Genomic DNA, 17421 nt, shown 5'->3' with positions numbered 1-17421 from the left:
GGAATCTTTGTCTACGACTCCAGCTTCCAATAACACTACTTGCAGAATGAGGAGACAGTAACTTAATAGGTTTAGACTTTTTTTTTTTTTACTGCAAGAGTCTACGTTAGGCAGGAAAAGATACCAGAGTAATTGTCAGGATATGAAATGAGTCCTTGATACTTCTTGCTCATGGAGGGAAATCTGGCCTTTCTTTGCAGAGCTAAAGGCACCCTCTGCTCCAATCAGATTCTTAGGTTTGCTCAGAAACTGATGGTAATCTTGCATATTAGTGTAAAAACGTGTGAGCCTCTGCATCAAATGCTTAGTTTGCATGTCTTACTCGTGTAGCATAGTCTGGACTATGTGACCTTCTTATTTCTAGCTGCTTAATGACACTGAAAACAAACTTTTTCCAGATGCAGCTTTTCCCATGTAACACATTCCTGGAGTTGCTACAGGAATATTATGCAATGAAAGGAGAGGTGTCCAGAAGTGGTCTGCCCCATGGAAAAAAATTTCAAATTATCTTCATCATTTCCTGGAGAAGGTGGTAGTGAGCACAAATAAAAATACACCTACCTAAGATACAAAAGGGAAAAAAATAACATATTCAGACAGCACATCTATACAAAACACTTTGGGCTTTCAACTCAGAGGTAATAACATAAATATTTAAGTAGGACACCAGACCGAGCAGGACGTGACACAGGAACATGGTTTCCATTTGAGCAATAGTAAGGTTCACAGACAATGGTAACAGGGCAACTGTGCCCCTCTGTAATGACCCTGTAATGCTTTTGCAAGCGCGGCTTTCTTGTCTCTGGTATCTCAGCCAACTGCTTAAGCTCACAGAGACATTTTACATACTGATGCTTTGTGCAAGTTCATACTGCTTGTTCTAAATCGCTGTCAAAATATAGTGTTCAACAGCTGTTGGGTTGCACTCCAAGATCTGCTGCAGTGGTGGACCCATTAACAGATGTAAAGTTGGTCATGCACTTTGGGATGAAAAGGGCCATTGTAAGTGTCAGTCACATTATACTGTATGATCAGATCCATGGGCAGGTGGCAGAGAGATCATGTTGGGTCAGATTTATGTCATTCTAATTCTCCTTCCAATAGAGACCACAATATGGATATTTTAGCATCTGACCAGGCTTTAAAATTCCAAAGTTATTTCTTCTCTTTAAAAAAAAGTATATGATGTGTGTTTACAGGAAAGTCTGATCGAAGGAGAAGCTAGACGAAAGAAGATTTAAACCCACAAAGCCAAACGGAACAGAGGACCCAGAATAAAATTTCAAAGCTACGTTAAAAACAATTCCACTTCAGATGGCCTCTGCTTAGATTGCATTATGTGAATAAATACTCGGAAGCTGCATTTCAGTAGAAGATAATTGTTGCATAGATTACTAGCTTATATGTGAAAGAGAATACATTCTAGTCCAGCAGTGGGGACTCAACAGCATAGGGTCTGCTTTGTGTCCTACAGTGGAAACTTGGTGTGACAGCTTTTGTTTCACACACCCAGGCAATGCCTGGACAAAGGCACTGTCTGATCTCACTAGTCTCTGGATACAACAGTAATACAACTTTGTTAAAAATCAAGAATAAACTTACTGTTGGAATGTAATTCCACTCGCACTTCAGTAGTCCATGTATGAAAGATTTTTTATGCTTTTTTTTTTTTACTAGTTCACTCATAAAAACTACATTTATTTTAAAAAGGTATTTACAAACTTTACAGCAGTTAATACATTTAAAAAAAAAAACATGAAAATTTATACACCTTGCTTTACAGACTTAGTGAATCATACGTCATTTATGCAGAGATGCAGACTCCCTTTCCAAAGCATAGCTCCTACTCTTTCTTCAGAGCCAGTTTAAAAGCTGTGGTTTTTTGCTGATTCAATTGCAGAGGACTCAGAAAAAAAAAAAAGCAGGTATTTGCAGTCTGCAGAGGTGGGTTTTATAACTATCACATCCAGAGTCTTGAAACACACACAAAAACATGTTACACAACATCCATATTCTCCTGAATTCAAGATGAACATGTCCCAAGGTTTATCATGTCATTAAACCTTTATAATACCAACAATGAAAAACTACATCAATTACTACCATGCATATTGGGGCTGAATTTCAGAGCTGCTGAGGACTTAGACCTCTGTTTAAGAAAAAAATATAAAAACTGCAGACCATGCATGTGAAAAACAGGTTCAAAGTATGCAGTCATGCCTGTCCAGGGATTACAATGACAGCCTTAAATCAGAACAGACCAATACAGCACAAACAGATGCTTTTCACCTTTTGTTATGCTCCTCTCTACTCCTTTGTGTACTCTCCTTAGTGCCCAGGCACTTTAGTGCCCTAAAGATGCTTTAATGTTAATAGAGCAGAATTAGGTCAACTTTGTGTGTTTTGGAAAAGCCCCTCACCTGCCATCCAATCAATGAAATCGCATATGTTTAATTTTTCTTTCGGATGTAGTCCTAGGAAAAAAAATGCACCCTGGTCCACTAGATAATTTGGTCTGCAACAGTAAATATAAGACAGAGAAGTTTTTAATTAAAAGAAAAAAAAATGAGAGAAACTAGCAGTAATGGGTCAGGAATGTTTTCACTACAAAAAAAAAGATTACAGTTAAATTACAGACATCTTAAACTTATTTCCATTTACAATCATAAAAATAAATAAGGAGAGAAAGTCTGAGCCATTATCACTACAAGTCTAACTCACTGTTAATCTGTGGAACATACACTGGGTTGCATAGTGTGAAGGTTATTAGATGCAGATTCTCAAAAACCGCTGCATATACATTATGTTATTTTCTGCCACTGCAGATTACAGAGCTGTTCTCACTGGAATCGGTGTCCTTTCCTAATCCAATAATCCACTGAAATGGAAAGCTGTCTGTTTCTCTCTTCCCCTGATGTGGGTTAGAGCCTGTAACATTTTTAAAGGAATTTATCACAGCACGACAAATTTTAATTAAAAGCTCCAGAAAACAAGTGTTGAGCATATTTCTCCAAAGAAAAAAAAAATCCTCTAAGACTTGAAATTTAAAACTGGCTTTGAACAGCATGGCTATGAAATGGGATTAGAGTTTGTCTTCTCTGCAGACTGGATATTTAACTTTGAGATTTGTTTTATTCAAAATTATGAATTGGGTAGAAATACTGCTGTTTGCCTTCATTTCTGGTATGCAGAGATGACATCATTATGGACTCTCCTCCTGCTCCCATTTTTAGCTCTCCAACTTAAGAGACATTAGATGACATTTCCAAAAGCATCTAATTAACAGGGAAAGATGATTCTCATTTTGAAAACTAAGTAGCAAGACCTTAAATTGTCTCTGAAAATTAAATCTCAGAATTTCAGTCATGTAGGTACCATAGCAAAAACAGAACACACACAAAAAAAAAATCAGGGGTCTGGTGGGATTTCTTAGAAGACTGTGGGCATTTAATTCCACTTAATTAAAATCAGTCAGGCCCCATGCTTATTCACACACTTAAATGCCCAACTGACTTTAAAAATCTGACGCTTAGAAGACAATGCTTTTTTCTAAAACTGGCACAAAGCCCTAAATCATTTAGGCACAGTACAGAAATTCCATCTTGTACCTCTAAGCAAACCATGCCGACTTGTATCAGCTAAGAACATAATTCTCCACATACCACAGTCAGTAACACATTTAAGAAAACTGAATGCCTATTTGTGAGTTAGTTTGCCAAAAGGCAAGAAGGAGAAGCGGGAAGAATTTACAGCACTTCAGACTCCAGAACAAAAATAACACTAAGAAAGAAGAAATTCGCCCAACTTAAACCCCTTTCTGGCACAGCAAATTTGCCAATGAAAATGCCCAAAGTCTCTCGGGAAGGGAAATCTGCTCCCTCTGTACTCTTTGGGCATCAGCTGTTCCTTTCCTTCTAGTTAGGGTGATGCCTCAGCTACAACAGTCTCCAACCAGCCAAAGGCAGTGAGAAGAAAAGCCCAAACCGTGTGGACAGCACACCAAAATAAACTTTAAGGAACGCAGCAGATGAGACGGTGCAATTGCAAGGCAGAGTATACAGGAAAACAGTATCTTCAACTGCTTTTTAAGGAGCTGCCTCTATAGTAAAAGCCAAAGATCAAAATTCAAATGAAAGGTCTGTTTAAGCCACTGCTCAAATTACACCAAGCACTGAAGCTTCCCAGGCTTCTGCCAGCACTGGGATGGGTTATAGCAACCATCCTGCTCACTCCCCTGACTCTCTGGGTGACTTTGGCATCTTACTAGCTCAGGTATTAGCACCTAGGATCAGTGCACAGGAGAGACAGCCTATGATCTTATTCCTATGACTGGCAGCTGCACAATTCAAGGAAGGAAAGGAGGGGAGAGGATAGTTAACCACTTACATGCTAAGGACTCTGTTCACAAACCTAGTCTATAAACCTGAAAAAAAAAAAAAAAGAAAAAAGCTGTCAGAACCAAGTCTCATCAAGTTAAAGAGCATTATAGAAAGGGTCACTAAAGGTGAGCTCGAAAATTCTTCCCAAAGTCAGGACTTCCTCCAGTGAGGTCTTTTTGCATGGACTAGTTCCCCCACTCCGGGGGAATCTGCTGAATGCACAAGGTACATCTAGGAGTTAAAGTTAAAGCAGATCAAAAAGGTAGGGAAATAAGACTCAAAAGTCACTTGGAACCAAAATACCCAAATCTGACAGCTAGTTTGTTTACTCACACAAACCTTTAGCTAGGATTCCTACAGTCTCCTTTGTTTCTGTTGACTTACCAAAGGAGTTAAAAGCCAACCTGCTCTGAAAAGGAAACACACCCAAGAATGAGGCAACAGGCAGATGTAGAGTGAGGAAAGGCACTGAATTAACCATTGGTGGGGTTAACGTGTACTTTTCTACAATTCAGACCACATCCTGCTGTTCCACTTAAAGCAAAATTCTCGTTCAAGTGAAGAGTTTCAGAGGATCCTTTAGTTCACGCATGCAGCAGAAGGAAGACAGCGGTTACAAGAGGAGGAAGAAGTGGACAAAAAATGAAAGACAAGAAAACCCTGTGGTTTTCAAGTCAAGCAGCATCAATGTCCAAGAACATAATGTGGAGCTGACAAGTCCTACAATGCACCAGAGAGAGGGGGTGAACCATGGTCAAGTTGTCCAGAAAGGTTTCAAAGATTTCCCCTGAGAAGGCAAGAGCCCAGAAGACAGTTGCATGTGCGCTACACCAAACATGACTGCGGATGGATGTGATGTGACTGCAGTGCAACTTCCAAAACGTCTCCAACCTGGTTTGTGATGTGAATCCGGTATGACCTTTTGATGAAAGCAATCTGGTTTACAGAGCCATGCCAGCAGCAAGTCAAACGCAGCTTCTGCAGGTTTCTTTAACTGGAGTCACACTGAAGCCAAAGGAATGTGTAAGAACAAAAGAGGGGACTACTTCAGTCTGAACAAAAAAAAAAAACAAAACCCAAACCCTAAGGTTTCACTGGTTTTGTTTGTCCCTGAAAAAGGCTTTGTGAGAAAAGCTTTCATTAGGTTCAAACTTCGATTTTTCAGTAAGGTAGTGAAACCCATTTAAGTCCTATGAGCAGAATAACAGTGCAGTGGCCTGCAAACAAACCCAACCCAACGGTATTTGTATTTACTACTGTGAGCAACATCCTCAGCAGGGTTTTTAGTGGGTCTCCCCAACTTCTACCAGGTAATCAGAAGCTAAATGACAGTTACAGTTAAGAAGCAAAATTATTTCCTGGAAGAGAGAGCCCATGACAGAGTCTTCATCAATACTGATGACAAATAAACAGGCTGTAAGCTGTAATCAAACAGCCAAAGTTTCGTACAGGTTCAGAAAAAAACTTGGATCCAAATTCCTCAGCTGGTCCCTCTTTATGATGAGTTTTTAAGAAACTCTGAACTTTCCAAAGAGTTTGAATCTAAACTTTGCAGGCAAACTCCCATGTTTCCCAAGTTCCATAATGAAAGGGGACAACAACACTGAATGATTTTTAGTCTTTTTTTCCCCTTCCCTGGAAAACATCAGTGAAAAATAGCAGCCACGACAAAAGCTATGTTTCTAAATGTTCCATGTTTCAGTCACACAGACAGGACAGCATGACAAAATATTCTGCCTGAATGTGACAAGAGAATAATTCTTACAAATCAAGAGAACCCCAAACTTCAACCAGCTTTTCTGCTGCTGGGAAACATGGCACCAACAGGCAGCTGCAGCTCTGCGGGGGGAATAAAGTTCCAATTTTGTCGCTTGACAAGAAAACAGTGAAGCTCTTCTCAATCCATTACTTCTGAAACAGGCAGATTAGGAGAGTCCTGCTCCACACAGCAAAAAAAGAGCTGCTGTAACTATTATCTAGATCTTCTAAGAGCAGAACAGAGTAGAAATACGCTGCAAGAGAATTTTAAACTGAATTGTCTTCTGGCTTAAGTACCATGCAAACTCCCTGTAAACCTGCTGCAGAACTGCAAGCCCTCAGCCCAGGCCTGCAGCCCTTTAACAGAGCTCAGGGACAAGGAGCCCTGAAAGGTGCAAAATGGATCTGCCAGCATTAGGAGTATTAAACACAAATGGCGATGACCGGGTTTGTACCAGTCAGATTTCAGTGGCAGCTCAGGCAGAGAGGAATGCTGTGTCTAAGGCCCATCTGGTCCACAAATAGCAACGATATTTGTGTTGAATTTTTGGTCACTATGCAACTGTAAGGATGAGCTACTTTAACAGCATACAACAGCCTTTTTCTGTGTGGATTACATGAATTTAAAAACACTAAAAGCTAAGATCATGTCATTTTTTATCTATACAGAGACGGATGCTGATATCCCGACAGAGTAGGGAATAAATAAGAAAAATTGAACAGATTATCGCATCCTCCAAGGAAAGAAAAGCTGCAGAGAGCTGTAGTAATCCAAGCAACAGGAAACTAGGTGGGTAATTGTCAAGTCTTCCACATGCATCCCACATCTAAATGGCTCCTTAAAGTCCAATGGCTGTTAAAAATCTAGATCAAGGGAGACTACAAAAGTGCAAGTACTGCCAAAAATAGGTGCAGGGGGAAAAAAAAAAAGAGGATGAGAATTATTTATATTTGTGTGAATTTGCCCAGCCAAAGTAAAGGTTACAGTAACTATCAGACTTTGTTTCTGAGGTCAGGATGCATAACTAGTTTTGCACACTCCAGCCTCCCAAAGTTGCTGGTACCAGTACAGTGCCGGTATCAATGCAGTTTCTATTCTCTTCACATATTCACAGGAGAGAAGCAACTTTTTACACCCTATTAAAAATCACAAAGATGAAATATTGTACCAAGTCCCAGATGCAAGCACAAACCAAGTAGGTAACACAATTCAGGGAGGAATATCAACTGCTCTGTGTGCTAAACCAGAATCAACAGTGAAATTCTGACAAAGTACTGGTGAACCTGAACTCTCTATTGGGAGTGAGCAACTGCCACTACTTGAGCAGAGATGGTGTAAGGCAGAATGTCTGTACTTCATCTTAAATACATACGATGACTAACAGAAAAAAAAAAAAAAAGACTTCTTATTCTACTAACAATCCTCAGGTCTCTGCGTGCAATCAAGAACCTTAGGAGACTGCACATCATACACTGGCACCTGACATCTCAGGAGCCGACATTTCACAGCTTAGGAATGGCTGCGATCTGTTCCACTTCATCCAAATCAGGGCTTGGCTATGCTGCAGCAACAGAAGGAGGGATCAGTCCCTAAGCACAGCTGTAAAGCTGGAATGAACTGATGTGAAAATACTGCAGGACACATCTCATACTGGTGTGGCTTACCTTGTTTCAAACATTTGTGCAAATCACTACTGTGACAGGTTTACACTAGGAATGAGCTGCTGAAATTGCATCAGTGAAAAAAACACGGGACAGACAAGACTAAGACAGACAAGAATTCCAGTAGGGTGACTTCTCCTGCTATGTGATTAGTGTCTCAGTACTAGAAAGGTAAACCAGAGGTTAGGGAATACAGTCACAACAACAGTTCCTTTTGGTATTTCCCAAAGAAAACTCCAAGAGGAGTGAATGGTGAGATCACTAGTCTTTAGGGTCAGAGAGCCCCAGCATGCCAGTGAAAAGAAAGCTGCCGTTTCACTCTGGGCGCTTGCTGTTAGACCAACAAGTGGTGATCCTCACTGGAATCCTTGCTCTGAAGAGACAACACTGGATTTTCTGGTTTTTGGGGGTGGGGGGGGAGGTTTGGCTTCACGCCTGCTGGGTAGTGGTGGAGCAGCCTGAGAAGATAAAAGAAAAACACAAGGAAAAATAAACCATCACCAGAAAGTTACAACATTTTGCTTTACCAAACAAGAAATCCAAAAAGTGCTGTACTACTTGATGTTTCTTTCTGGAAAAAAATCTTTGAATTCAGCCTCTCAGTGCCACATACAATCGATGAGAGGGGCAAACAAGGACAGATGCCCAGGAGATAACAGAAGCAGGTATGTTTTAGTTGGCAGAATATTCTTTAGCTGCAGATATACTTCAGTTGCTTCTGACCTGTAGCCTGACTTTGAGTCAGAGCCATTTGCCCCTCTGATTATCAGTAAAATGGCAATAAACCCACTTCCCTCAGGGTTTCAAAATTCAACTATTTTTATCTTGCTGGCTTGATGAGTTCCACCAAGTAGGGGCCTGAAGGATGTAAAATACTTCCAAATCAGAATCGTGAAGCTAACTTCATAAAATGGCAGCAAGCAAAGTGTTCTACAAAAGCAAGCCACAGCCTTCCTGCCCAGCACAGGGGCTTGTAGGGTGTTCCTTGTTCTTGCAGGAAACTGTTCCAGTGAGATCTTTCGAGTTGGCTCTCTGGTTGTTTTAAGGGGCATCCTGTAGGCAAACGAGATGTGAGAGGCCAGGTGAACAAGAAGCTGGTGTGGCTCACCTCTCGCTTAGCCAAAACTGCCGGGACTATTTTAACTGAAGGAGGACAGAGTCAACTTTGTAACGCCACCACAGTAACAAAACCCTTCAAGAAAATAAATTTACAATCTCTCTTTACAGACTTTCGAATCCTTTCCATTTGGCTGCAAGCCAAGGTCAATGTTGCAAGCCAGAACATGTTAGTAATTAGTTTTCTTACAAGACTCAAGGGAAGGAGGCTCTTTTATTAATCCTCTTCAACCAGTGACTCCCACAGCATCCCTAGAGCTGGCATGTTTCCACTATTCACACCACCTACAGCAGCTATACTGCCCCTTTTCAGGACAGTCAATTCTGACCAAATGAAAGGTGAACTAGAAAACCTATTTTTCCCAAGCTTCAAGGCTTTACGCCAGTGTCATATCTCTCTCTAACAGGATTAAGCGATCAGCTGTTATGTTGTCTTCCTGTGCTGTCAGACGTAACATATTCTATTAAGTGCAATCATTCTTTAAATTCTTTTTGGTCAAATTCCAGTTCATCTCACTAAGATACTCCATAAATCCGCTTTGCAAGTTGGACTGGGGAAAGCATCCATCCCCTTTCACAGTTACAAAAGGATGCTTTCTGTTGCTGTGTATTGGTAAGCAATTACAGTCTCATATCAGAAGCGCCTACGTTTCAGGGGCAGATGAAGTGATTCTGACACAGTGACCAGAGTATTTGCATGTTAGGTATCTGCAAGCCATTTGGAATCCCACAGTGTAAGAGAAACATTAGTGATACAGCATTAAAAAAAGTGGCAGTTTGACCTTCCTAGAAGGAAACCAACTTCATGAAATTGAAAAAAAGACTGTGGCTAAGGTGATACAAATACAGGCTGGTTTAAGTGGCTAATGACACATACTTGAAAAATTAGATTCTTCTGAGCTGAGGACTCAAAAGGAGACCTTTGTTATTTCTGAAAAGGTGTGAATTTTTTCCCCTTTTTGGGACCAGATTACTGCACTATTTTACATTGATCAAGCTTTTGAAACTTTTCAATCATTTTGCTTGCTTGTTTTCAATATATCTTCCCACCTCCCACCCCCCCCAGTTTGACTAACCAAGGACAACACAACTCACACTTGAAAAAAATAAAAGGGGGGACTGCACTTGATAGCCTTCTCTTGAAGCAAAAAAGTTTTTTATTCTTTTGTGGTTTCAGGGAGTGTACCAGTAAAATGATTAGACAAGTTTCAAGTATCACCACCCTAGAAGCAGCTTGGAAAATTCCACTGGTGTGTCTTTCTCAAAAGCTGTTTTCCAAGAAGATGTCAGCTCTCATTTCCTTACCTCCACAGAATTCCTCGGGTTGCTATTCTCATAGGGTTTGCTTTTGGGCGGAGGTGGAGGTGGGGTGCTCTCTAAGCTAGCATTTGCCAATCCATCAGCTTGCAATGAGGGAAAGCCTAGAAGCAATAACAATAATATGAAAAGACATTAAAGCAGGCAGAAAAGGAATGGGAAATGGGATTGACCATGTAGAATTTTAAGGGAGAATAATTTGATATCTTGCGCTTTCTATTTGCTAACAATTCTCTGCTTTAGCAGCTAAACCTGAACGGATATGTCAGTCGCAGTTGTATCTCCCTTAAGTTCGAAACGCCCAGAAGAGTTCTATCTTCATCAAATGAATCTAAGCTTATGTGAAAAATGCATGCCTGAGAGAACAGAAAATTGAATCCATTATCACATCTGCAGTGTTCCGTGGGGTTTCCTTTCAGCCTGGGCCTCAACCTGAGAATTCACTCTGATTTTAACTCCAGTTGATGGAGTAGATAAGTACCCAAACTTCAGAAGAATTCCTGGGAAGCTGTCCTGCTACTAATGGCAATTAAAACCACTTGCTAAGTCAGAGAGTGAGGTTTCACATTCCTTTCATAGATCTCTCTTCATATAGTATTCCTGCATTTATTTGTGTTTCTGGTTGTCACCCCAGCCCGTCTCCCACTCTGATATGTATTTTTTGGTTTTAATCCTCTCACAACAATTTTATGCTAGTTTAGTTCACTGGATTCTGAATTTATATCCACATAAGAGAAAGGACAGTCAGGTCCTACATATGAACTTCTGTTCCTTTAAAAAAGAGCAGTAGAGTGAGAAATGCAACTGCAATCAAGGACATTGTCAGTGGTGACACTACAGTTGTGTTTTTACCTTAGCCATATTTATACATTGCTTTAGAATTAACTCCAAGGCTTGCTGGATATGCAAGCAAGGTAACTGCACAAATCACTCATTTTGCTAATGCTTCAAGATAAATTCCTTCTCTTTCAGGTGTAACATTTATCAGCTGAGTTTCCAAGCTGCAGAGCAACTTCTCCTAAAGCCTTTTGCCATGTGATGGGCATTATTGTTCATTAATTAACAAAGCCTTCAAGGCTCGCCCAGAAAATCTTAGCCATAGACCTGATCAGAAATACCATGCTGGATTGGTGCAGCTCCATCCAGTGAATTCACAGGAGATACTCCTCTAGTATGCGCTGTAACCACCCGACTTGATGCATTTACAATAGCCCAGTCACTTTCTGTGAACTACTTCAGAGCAATTCCTTCCTTCCTCCCCAGTGAGGTTACCTCTAGTAAATAGATAGTAATTCCTACTACTGCAGATACTGCCCTGAAGGATGTGGAGATTGTAATCGAACTTACTTTGGGTTCTTGGGGTTTTGGGAGTGATGGGTGGGGGGCTGCAAGGCATTGAATGCTGGAGTGAAGAACTCTGAAGCAAAGTCAGTCTGTTTTCTCCTAACTGAAGACTCTTTGGCCTTTGTGCTTTTCCCGACATGCCCTGGTTGAAACAAAGAGTAAACAAAACCTTTTAGAAGTCAGCAAGGTTACCGCACACGTATCAGATAATTAGACCTGTCACAAAGGCATGCATCAACATGCTCCAGAAAAGCCATGCATAAGAAAGGTGCAGTCAGGTAAAACATAAGAGTGAAATCACTGCCCTGGCTAAGCCAGGTCAAAAGGCGTATACACTGTGCTCCTATGACATACCAAGTTTTCTGTGGGACCTTACTAACTGGGTAGCAATAGTAAACTATTTTTAATGACCTTAGTGTATTAACTGAGAAGGGAAGACATCAGGCTAAAATATTGCTGCATTTGACTAGCCATTCTGTGAACAAATTTTGGAAGGGAAAAAAACCCCATGAAATTGTGGGAGCAAGTCAGGACTGCTAGTATCATCTGGCTACTTAGGGCTGTGAAACAATTCTATTTCAGGCTTTACAGAGCAAATCCTTTGCATCAGAGACTTGGGAGGTGTTGTTCCAGTTCCTTCCAGTGTCACACGTGTCCTCTGTGCTCTTCACTCAAATTGTGAGGCCATCTGAATGTAGTCCCAAGAGTCCAGTGCACGAATTGCAGACTGGTTTGGGTTGGAAGGCACCTCAAAGCCCATCTAGTTCTACCCACCTGCCATGGGCAGGGACACCCTCCACTAGCCCAGGCTGCCCAAAGCCCCATCCAATCTGGCCTTGAACACTTCCAGGGAGCCGGGGCAGCCACAGCTTCTCTGGGCAACCTGTGCCAGGGCCTCACCACTCTTATTAGTTTATTGCTTTACAGAGAAGGCTGTCACTTACACATGGAATTAAACTCACTAGGCTCTTTTAGAGATCAATTCTCCACCATTGAGCAGTTCAGTATTTCTCACTGTGCAGAAGGGACCACACATCGGTGTACAGCGAATACAAAACTTAGAAAGACCAAAGCTGCTGGACACAAAGTAAGCCTTTGGTTCCCTCTGGCTTTCTAGCTCCCAAGCAGCTTAGTCAAGAGCTACATAAAATCAGTCTGTCCAATTTTTGTGCTGCACTCTGCAGCTACAGAACAGACCAACTATAAAAACCAGCTTTCTCCATACTTTGCAGTGTTCTTAAGCATGAATATAACCCTTAACTCCTCATGCGCTTGAGTAAGCTGATCACACATGCAATTTGCCCTCAGAGATATGGGAGAGAAGGGAGGGTGGGTGTTTGAGTTGCATCTCTTGGCTCTCTGCAATACAAAGTCTTGGACAGACAGTACTAACAAACTGGTCAATACAAATAGGTTTTCTCTCCCAGAAAGAGAGAAGTTTTTTTTTCGCTCTAGTTTTATTTAATAAAGTGATCAGCAGCTGACAGAGTTTGTGGGTTAAACCCATTTAATTCAACAGCAGTTCTTCCAGAGGCAGAGGGCCAGGCCTCCTGAACCACTAATATTTACAGCCCCAGATTTTCCTCTTGAGGAGAAAGCCTGTCAATACCAAATTACATGATTCTAGAACCACAGTTCTCCTTTCAATAAATATTCTGCAGACTCCAAGTGCTGGCAGCACCACTCAGATTTGATGAGAATTCCTGAATATATAGCAGCATAACCTGTTCCTGCCAGATTCAGCTGAGATCTTGGGAGAGAAAGGCAAATAGAACTCATGTTTTCTCGTTATTTACACAGCCTGCATTAAGGCAAATTAGTAACACTGAGCCACCAGCTTAAATACTCAGATGCCCAATTCTCACATACTCTCTGACAGTGAAACAGTCTGCATAAGTCAGGATTAACACTCCCAAGGTCATACAACTCTACTTTTGGGCTGAAACTTAACTGTTCGTAATAGGTGACCATTCTGAATCCCACTGTCAACCTTAATGCCTAACAGTCTTCAGCATATTCCTCATTACAACGCTCCTGTGGGACTACAGATTCTCTTTTATTCCTCTTTTGCAAATACTTTGCTCAAGGAGTAAACACTCCTACCCTCACGGAGGAGGTCTGGAGCAGAGTTCAGACAGGAAGAAACAGTTTTTCAAAGTCCCAGGCTGGTGACGCAACTATCGGACCATCTTTTTTCATCTCCCCAATCTATCAAACTGATCTTCACCTTGCAGTACATTTCATTTGTGCAGCGATGCTGACTGACAGCAGCTGAACATCTGGCTTGCCAACTGGATTTTTCAGTCGGCTAGCAGTATCTGCTCACTCCAACAAAACCAGAACAATTCTACATGATGCTGAGTGCATCACGCAGTCCTCCACTTCTACCAGCAAAGAGGGCACTGAGCATCTAGATGAAACATCAGTGCCTCATGCTTCCAGTCTGTACCTCAAGCCAAACTGCAGTTCAGTCCGTGACACAAATTTTCCAAACAAAAAAAGCAAGCATTACTCAGATGACCAAGGCTTTTGGTATTTGAACCCCTCCCGCTATTTAATGAAGTTCTCAATGACAAGCATATCTAAAGCAACGGAAACACTAAAATCTCCTGCTGTAAATTTTATTTTTTTCTTTTTTTTTTTTTACCATTTTGGAAGTCAGTTCCATTTCTGGCTCCTTCTCTACAATAACCTGAGACTTGCTAATACTCCAGTCCTTCCGCTTGAGTTTGCTAATCCGGTTATCACCATCATCTTTCATGGGCAGTTCCTCAGCTCTGGAAGCTGTTGATATTCTTCTCTCCAAGAGTGGCTCCAGAATAGATCTGTGGCCCACACCAAAAGAGTGAAAAAACAGAAAACATTAGTCCACCGGGCATTTAAAGCACTGTCTGTTAAAAAGTTGTGATGTCTTAGTTTGTATAAGAGATTATTGTGAAAAACTGAGTTATGATGATGGAATTTTCAGGGAGATTTGTGCTCCTAAGTTACCCTAGCAATTTTGAGTATTATGGCTTATGTACAAGAAAGTGTGATCTATTTGCAGAAGGAGCCAGACCTGCATTTTATGCTGAACCCTGCTGCCGAGTCTGCTGTGTGACCTTAAGCAAGTCTCCTAGACTCCCTGGTTATCACAGATGCAAAACTAGATGTACAGAGAAGTAACATCAGGAAATGTTTCCGTGCATGGCACCGCCTTTTAATGCCATTATGCAGCTGCAAACAAGTACCATATGACTATGCACGTCTTTGCAGATCACATCAAACTAAATTACCTTGTAGTATCTTACACCTCTGTTTTCCAGCATTCCCGGGAAACAGAAATAGTGTGCATCTGAAATACGCTGCCTCCATCCTTCTTGAGTATCATGTAAATAATTGGGACTCCAGAGACAGGCAGTTGTGGGTTCAATTCCCAGAACTATCCCTAGCTGTGCTTCAAACTCCCTATCTGCAAAACGGAACAACAACCATTGGCCTCCATTTAAAGTTTTAAATGCATAGGTATTACTATTGTGATTAGAATAAATCTTCACTTTAAGAGTTACTAACTCCAGCAAAGGCATATCCCAACTCTTGTAAATCACATGTGAAGGCTGATTACTAACCCATCTGAACCGGGTCTGGAGGAAGCGCTATCAGACGACGTGGAAGATGTAGAGACCACAGAAGATGCCACAGATGTGACAGAGAGCCGTCTCAGCGTGGAAGACATGATATAGGGCAAAACAACAGAGCCTGACCTGCTCGGTTTCCTTTCGGTCAGGGAGGGAGGCTGCAGACAAACACACTTGTGATAAATCGTGTAACACCAACTCACTCACAAGTGGGAAAGGGGAGAGTTGTGTTTCTTTAAAGCAAAACACTGAACAACTAGGTACACCTACCAAAGTTATCACACCATACTGCTTCTCCACTTTTTTCTTCAGTTCTTTGAAACAGGCTGTCAGTCTGTCATGCAGAGGCTTCAGCTGTTCTGTCAGCTTCTCACCGTGGATCCTAATCCCTTCTGCCAACAACGGCATCTGAAAGAAGGAACAAAATGCAGCTACAAAAGGACAAACTGGCTCTCCTATTCCAGGAAGGAATTTTCTATGCACATTACACATCTCAGATACACTTAAAGGACTTAAATCAACATGTTTTGAGTTTGCAGAGGCAAAAAAAGCAATCATACAGTTAGGAAGCTCATCTACTGACTCATAACTTGTGACATTGTAGTAACTTGACCGTTTGATCTCCATGCATTCAACAAACACGAACACTTTCCCCATCTATACCCATGGTCCCTCTTCCCCACTCAGATTCCGTAATCTGCTTTGGAAAACATAGCATTTTAAATGTCGGAGTATCACCTCTTAGCCCCCACAGCTTTTGCGAGGGTGCTTTAACTGGGCTCTGTTGTGTGAAAATACGTAAAAACTGGTCTGCAGGGATGCAATTTGCATTACAAGAGAACAGGACAACTTTTCATTGCTATGCAGGTCAAAACAGACAACTTTCAATGGTCAGACCGACAAAGCACTAGGTCTGATGATTTCGTGAAAAGGTAACAGATATTTTGTTACACCCATGAGGGAAAAATCTACGCCACGTTGGCAAATATTTCAGAATAGCATTTCAAAGCAACACAAGGTACATGGAACATTCTAGGCCACAATTTTAGAATACAGCAGTTTCCTTAAAATAAAAAGCCAATTGTACACCTATCCAGATTCTTCTTACAGCATTTATCTGCATTATCTCTCCAAAACAACGATGCTGGAAAAACACCTGCACTCACACATACTGCTTCCACTTCTTTCCTAATGCCATACCTGTAGAGCAATTAGTTGCTTAAGCAGTTCAATTTTATCTTGATCTTCAGGACGTTCTTGAAGATACTTCTCTGTGAAAAAGGCCTGAAAGCAAAGAGAAGATGATACAGACACTATGTTGCTTTCACGGTTAACTCTTAAAGTACAGAGATCTTTCACTCCAAAGCAATTCATTGTCATTATTCCTCATATTAAAAACAAATTTTGCCAATCTCCCTGACAGAAAGCTGAGGGACAAAGAACCATGGTTATTTGCTGAGAACTGGGAACAAAAAGAGAATTTTTTTGTTTAAAAAAAATAAATTACTATTTTTTCAGCGAAACACAGACAGGTAAAAAAGTTATTTCATCAGAAGGGTTTTCTTCAATTCCAATTCACTTCCCATAAAACAGTATTGATTTCAATAACCAAAGTCACATTACTTGTTGCTCAAATGGGAGCAGCGGATCCAGTCTCTTGAGCTCTCACTTCAAAAAGTCTTTCATTTTTAGCATTCAGTGACCTACAGTACACAATGTCATGCAAACAACCTCAGCTGCAGAAAGGTGAACAGGGCATCTCCTGCCTGCAATTTCCTTCAGCTCCAGGATTTAAGCCCTTAAGTACAACATTTTCATGTGGGGCTTGTTACAAAGATTCAGTAGAAATAAAGACTATGTTGAGATTTTGACTCACAGTTTGATTCAACAAAGCACCTTTAGTCTACACTTGTGTTTACCTTTAATCAACAGAATCTGGTATCGGTTTAAAGTTGAACACACACAAGTACACTTTCCTGGACCAAAGCCTTAAAATTGTGCCAATTCACATTATGTGCTACAGTATTGCATTGAAATGTTATCACAATTCCTCATCAGAAGAATTTAATTTTTCTTTTTCCTAGATAAAATCCCCTAATAATTTTTTATTCGGTTTTAAAATGCATCTCTGATCTATTTCAGCCTCTGCATATATTTTTTAGTTCTGCATTCCATTAACTGGACTGTATGTACAAGTGTTTATAGGCCTAGTGATATGATTCTGAAAA

The 17421-nt window shown here is 40.9% G+C and overlaps 1 protein-coding gene across 5 annotated transcripts in view; it reads right to left on the bottom strand.

Moving 5' to 3' along the window:
• Window positions 1-1637: 1637 nt before the first annotated feature.
• DOCK5 (dedicator of cytokinesis 5) overlaps window positions 1638-17421 on the bottom strand; it is an 88828-nt gene continuing 73044 nt past the window's right edge. For 4 of the 5 annotated variants that reach the window (XM_054804656.1, XM_054804655.1, XM_054804658.1 and 1 more), the window contains 7 exons: window positions 16394-16477; window positions 15464-15601; window positions 15185-15351; window positions 14224-14401; window positions 11580-11718; window positions 10221-10336; window positions 1638-8257 (listed from right to left, as the gene is read on the bottom strand). In XM_054804656.1, the coding sequence (XP_054660631.1) occupies window positions 8156-8257; window positions 10221-10336; window positions 11580-11718; window positions 14224-14401; window positions 15185-15351; window positions 15464-15601; window positions 16394-16477 (924 nt within the window). In that variant the 3' untranslated portion in view covers window positions 1638-8155. Of the gene's footprint in view, window positions 8258-8287; window positions 8853-10220; window positions 10337-11579; window positions 11719-14223; window positions 14402-15184; window positions 15352-15463; window positions 15602-16393; window positions 16478-17421 lie in introns of those variants that run through there. The other variant, XM_054804657.1, reaches the window with a different exon arrangement.

This window comes from Grus americana, chromosome 26, assembly GCF_028858705.1.
Source record: "Grus americana isolate bGruAme1 chromosome 26, bGruAme1.mat, whole genome shotgun sequence".
In the NCBI taxonomy this organism is placed as follows: Eukaryota; Metazoa; Chordata; class Aves; order Gruiformes; family Gruidae; genus Grus; species Grus americana.
This window is presented reverse-complemented; position numbering and strand designations above follow the sequence as displayed.